This window comes from Berghia stephanieae, chromosome 7 (genome assembly GCF_034508935.2).
Source record: "Berghia stephanieae isolate SIO BIC M18660-M18661 chromosome 7, UCSD_Bste_1.3, whole genome shotgun sequence".
Taxonomy (NCBI): Eukaryota; Metazoa; Mollusca; class Gastropoda; order Nudibranchia; family Aeolidiidae; genus Berghia; species Berghia stephanieae.
Genome location: NC_088366.1, coordinates 28,064,363 through 28,069,362, shown reverse-complemented (window position 1 = coordinate 28,069,362; position 5,000 = coordinate 28,064,363). Strand labels below are relative to the sequence as shown.

The 5,000-nt window shown below is 38.2% G+C and overlaps 1 protein-coding gene across 1 annotated transcript in view; it reads left to right on the top strand.

Annotated features, from left to right (window-relative positions):
- Positions 1-5,000, top strand: part of LOC144976987 (uncharacterized) — a 68,294-nt gene that overhangs the window by 61,705 nt on the left and 1,589 nt on the right. The window contains exon 7 of the mRNA XM_078921642.1: positions 2,714-2,790. Coding sequence (XP_078777768.1) covers positions 2,714-2,790 — 77 coding nt within the window. The remainder of the gene's footprint in view (positions 1-2,713; positions 2,791-5,000) is intronic.

Below are 5,000 nucleotides of genomic sequence, written 5' to 3'. Positions count from 1 at the left end.
TACACGTTAGGCTCAAACTACATTTTAAAAGGAACACTTGACAATCTGTGACGTTTCTTTACACAACCTTCAGTGGTCAACACGTCAGTAGCTAGGTAATCCCATCACTCAAATGTCTGTGTATCGTCATTAAGAATTGATTTCTTGTCACGACATTAGCGATTTTTTTTCTTTATGGAAACGAGGCAGTTAAAGGGATAGAATAGATAGAAATTTAGCGTTAACGTTTAATCAAATTATATTCATGATAATATAATAGTAATTAAATGATGGTGGTGGTGGTGGTGGTGGTGGTGGTGATGATGGTGATGATGATGATGATGATGATGATGATGATGATAATAATGATGATAATGGTGATGATGATGATGATGATGATGATGATGATGATGATGATGATGATAATGCTAATAATAATAATAATAATAATAATAATAATAATAATAATAATAATAATAATAATAATAATAATAATGATAACAAGAACAATAATATCAATGATAATAATAACTGGCCCTTACATTTTGCTTTTTGTCTAATATTATTCTATTCATTTATCATAATTAATTTCTCCATTTTGATGCACAGTGTCAGTGATGTGATAAGATTCTAGAAAGGCTCTCTTTTGTAGTGAGAACTATTAATAATGGAGACAATAGGATTCACTAGTCATAACGTCACTTCCTTCCTAATGACGCATGGTAACTTAGTAACACTGGCTCTAAACTATCGGAACAATGGCGGACGCCCGTATGAAATATTTCTCCGGCGAGCATAAAAGCGTTTCCAGAGGAAAAAAAACCCCATAAATTTGATCATGTTTTGACTTTTACACATTCGCATACGAAAAGGGAACGAAAAGTTCTAGCTAGCATGAAGAATAAAAAGTAATGATTTTCTTTGTTTAGAACCAAGATGGCCGCCGTTGCCGGGCGCGTGACATCAGACTACTGAATCGTATTGAGTCAAATGCTTAAACAGTTCTAGCACACAAAACAATGTTATGATTCCTTCATGCCACTTAATGGTTTTGTGGTATTATGACGCTCGGTTTACACCCGGATGGTCCCAGGTTCGAGTTCTCTCTATCGGCGGCGCAAAAGTTTAGACTTTGGCAAGGATCTTCACTCTTATTTTCTTTACAAGATAATATATTTATTACAGTAACTGTAATCATAAGGAATTGTGACTTATCAGAGTTTATTCACTGGGCCAAATAATTATTGTGACGAGTCTCCCAACCAGCTCAGGCCCCCAAAGCCCACCACATTTCACACAAAATAAAAATAAGAAAGAAAGAGAAAAGAAGGAAAGAAAAAATAATAATAGTACATTGAATGGGGGGAAAAAAAAGAAGAAGAAAGGGATGGGAAAGGGGTGGGGGGGGGGTGGAGGGAGGAGAGAATATAAAGAGAAAATTAAGAAAAGCAGAAAAGAAAAAAAAAATGTCCAAGAACTTAACCATTCCCTCTACCGAAAACCTAAATTATGGTCTTAAAGCTATTACCACCACGGGCCTTTTTTTTTTCTTACGCAGGGAGGCCTTTTTACAGCCTAATTATTTTGTCACCAGTGTAACCTGACCCCTGACCCAACGCCCCCTGACCTCACACCTTGCAATGTATCCGGTTGAATGTCCCTGGCAGAAGATAGAAGATACCACCAGTTCCGTCATGATATTTTGACATTACACGTTTTTACATTTTGGCCGGAGAAAAAAAAAAATAGATTAAAAATTCAGTACCCAAAAAAAAAAAAAAAAAATAATTAAAAAATCAAAAAATCAATTAAATAAAAAAATCAATCGATTAAACTAAATGACGTCACTCGGGTCTTTGTTACTGTTTTTTTTGCCATCCGTGTTTATGAGTAATTCTCACTAAAACGTGTTAACCAGACTATAAACGTTGATGGTTACTCATAGTTTTATGTGTTTGCCCATTATACTTCCGGATAGCAATGTTGTGAGCTTCTTAGACAAGCGCATACTATCTTTAAACGGTCAAGGTTACACACAATTTTGTGTGTTGGTCCGTTATATCCAATGGGATTCAATAGTCGTACCGTCACTTCCTTCCTAATGACGTATGGTAACTTAGTAACACTGGCTCTAAACTATCGGAACAATGGCGGACGCCGTATGAAATATTTCTCCGGCGAGCTTAAAAGCGTATCCAGAGGAAAAAAACCCCATCAATTTGATCATGTTTTGACTTTTACACATTCTGATCACAAGGCATATGAAAAGGGAATGAAAAGTTCTCGCCAGCATGAAGAATAAAAAGTAAAGATTTTCTTTGTTTAGAACCAAGATGGCCGCCGTTGCCAGGCTCGTGACATCAGACTACTGAATCCAATTGGCGGAATATTTTGAGTAAATCATCCAATCGCACAGAATCAATGAGCATGATCTGTATTACATTTCCATGTGCTCAAGGTCATTGGACAACGTGCTCAAAGTGACCCACATAGTGAAAAGTGTTCACAGTTTTTGAAATATCTAACATCACGATTCGTCATTTTGTTCAGCTTGACATATGGGTATGCTTACAACTTTCATAAACAATTCAGCGTGTTTACATTTCTGAAGAAATATCCAATCCGTGGACAGCAACAAATCATGTGATTGATGACTTGGTTGGACGAAAACATGAATATAGATCGCTCTCATACACACAGCCATAATGATAATATCTCATTTTTCTCTTTCCAGATAACCAAATTAAAGATAGACAGTAACCCGTTTGCTAAGGGTTTTCGAGATTCCAGCCGTCTAACAGAATTTGATAGGTGAGTTTGAAATTTATAATTCGCTATTGAATAGATAGAATGAAGTTGACGTCACTCGGGTCAATGTCATTGTTTTTTGCCATCCACGTTTGTGAGTAATACGCTTCAACAGTCGTAACGTCACTGCCCTCGTAATAACGCATGTAACTTAGTAACTGGCTCTAAACTATCGGAACAATAGCGGACGCCCTTATGAAATATTTCTCTGACGAGCATAAAAGCGTATTCAGAGAAAAAGAAAACATTATAAATCTGATCATGTTTTGACTTTTACACATTCTGATCACAAGACATATGAAAAGTTCTAGCCAGCATGAAGAATAAAAAGTACCGATTTTCTTTGTTTAGAAGCACGATGTCCGCCGTTGCTGGGCAATGTGACATCGGACTATTGAATCCAATTCTCACTTTACTGTATTATCAGATTATGTTCATGGTGACATCGAGTTTTGTGTGTTGGTCCCTAATACTATCGGATGGAAATGTTGTGAGCTTCTTAGCCAAGCGCATACTATCTATAATATTGGTGCTCACGATCATGTAAAGATAAAACGAAATTGACGTCACTCAGCTCTTTGCTATTGCTTTTAGCCAGCCATTTTTATGATTAATTCTCACTAAATTCTATAAATCAGACAATAAACGTTCGAGGTTACACAGGTTTTGTGTTTTGGTACAAAATATATCCGGCTGGAAATGTTATTAGTTTTTTAGCTAAACAAACAGTATAGATAGTTCGAAGATGACGTCACTCAGGTCTTTGTTATTGTTTTTTGCCATCCGCGTTTATCAGTAATGCTCACTGAACTGTATTAATTAACCTGACTATAAACGTTCATGGATACACATAGTTTTGTGTGTTGGTCCGTTATACTTCCGGATGGCAATGTTATGAGCTTCTTTGCCAAGCGCATACTATCTATATGCTCTCTCTGCCACTTTTTCTCCCTCTTTCTCTTCCCTCTTCTCTCTCCCCCTCTCTCTCCATCTTAAAAGGTAATTTACTGGTGATATAAACAAACCAAATCGCGAAGTCAGCATGACATAACATAGAACATGTGAAGTCAACTCCCCGTCAAGTTTCGAACTCCAGACCCGCTGGCACATCAGCACTGATGCCTATCTAACGTGTCAAGACAATGGCTTGATAAACCGAGATGCTGGGCTGAGTGTTGTTAGAAATAAGATAACTGCTTCCATGGCGCGATATGAAATGTTTTTATCCTGTTAAAAGAAACAGATAATAGGCCTCACACTGAGCGTATTTAGTCTGTCAAATGTCACTCATTTTGCACGTGAGTAGATGATATTTCACACTCACTCTCTCTCTCTCTCTCACACACACACACCCCCCCCCACACACACAAAGCACAGTTTTACCGAAAACGCAATTCGTTATGTTTATAATATGACCTGAAATTTAACAAATAAAAAAAAGACAAAAAACAAAACAAAAAGTAAAAAAACAACAAAAACAAACGACCACAAACATCAACAACAACAACAACAACAAACACCCACGCACACACATACATAGTTACACACCACCACCACCACGGCCATTACCATCACCACCACCAACATTAACAAGAACCCCCCCCCCCCCCCCCCACCCCCACCCCCTCCCCCCTTTCCACTTCTCCCCCCCACACACAATAACACAAAAACTTGAGGTTACCAACAGGGAACAAAAGAAATAAGGGTAGGGGGGGGGGGGCGATTGACATAATTACGAAACGATCTATGTCCCAATAGGATTCAGTAGTCTGATGTCACGCCGCCCGGCAGCGGCGGACATCTTGGTTCTAAACAAAGAAAATCATTACTTTTTATTCTTCATGCTGGCTAAAACTTTTCATTCCCTTTTCATATGCCTTGTGATCAGAATGTGTAAAAATCAAAACATGAACAAATTTATGGGGTTTTCTTCCTCTGGAAACGCTTTTATGCTTGCCGGATAAATATTTCATACGGGCGTCCGCCATTGTTCCGATAGTTTAGAGCCAGTGTTACTAAGTTATCATGCGTCATTAGGAAGGAAGTGACGTTACGACTGTTGAAGGGTATTTACAGTTTCGATAGAGTTGGGGGCGGGGACACACACACACACACACACACACACAGAGAGAGAGAGAGAGAGAGAGAGAGAGAGAGAGAGAGAGAGAGAGAGAGAGAGAGAGAGAGGGTGATGATGATAATGATGATGATGA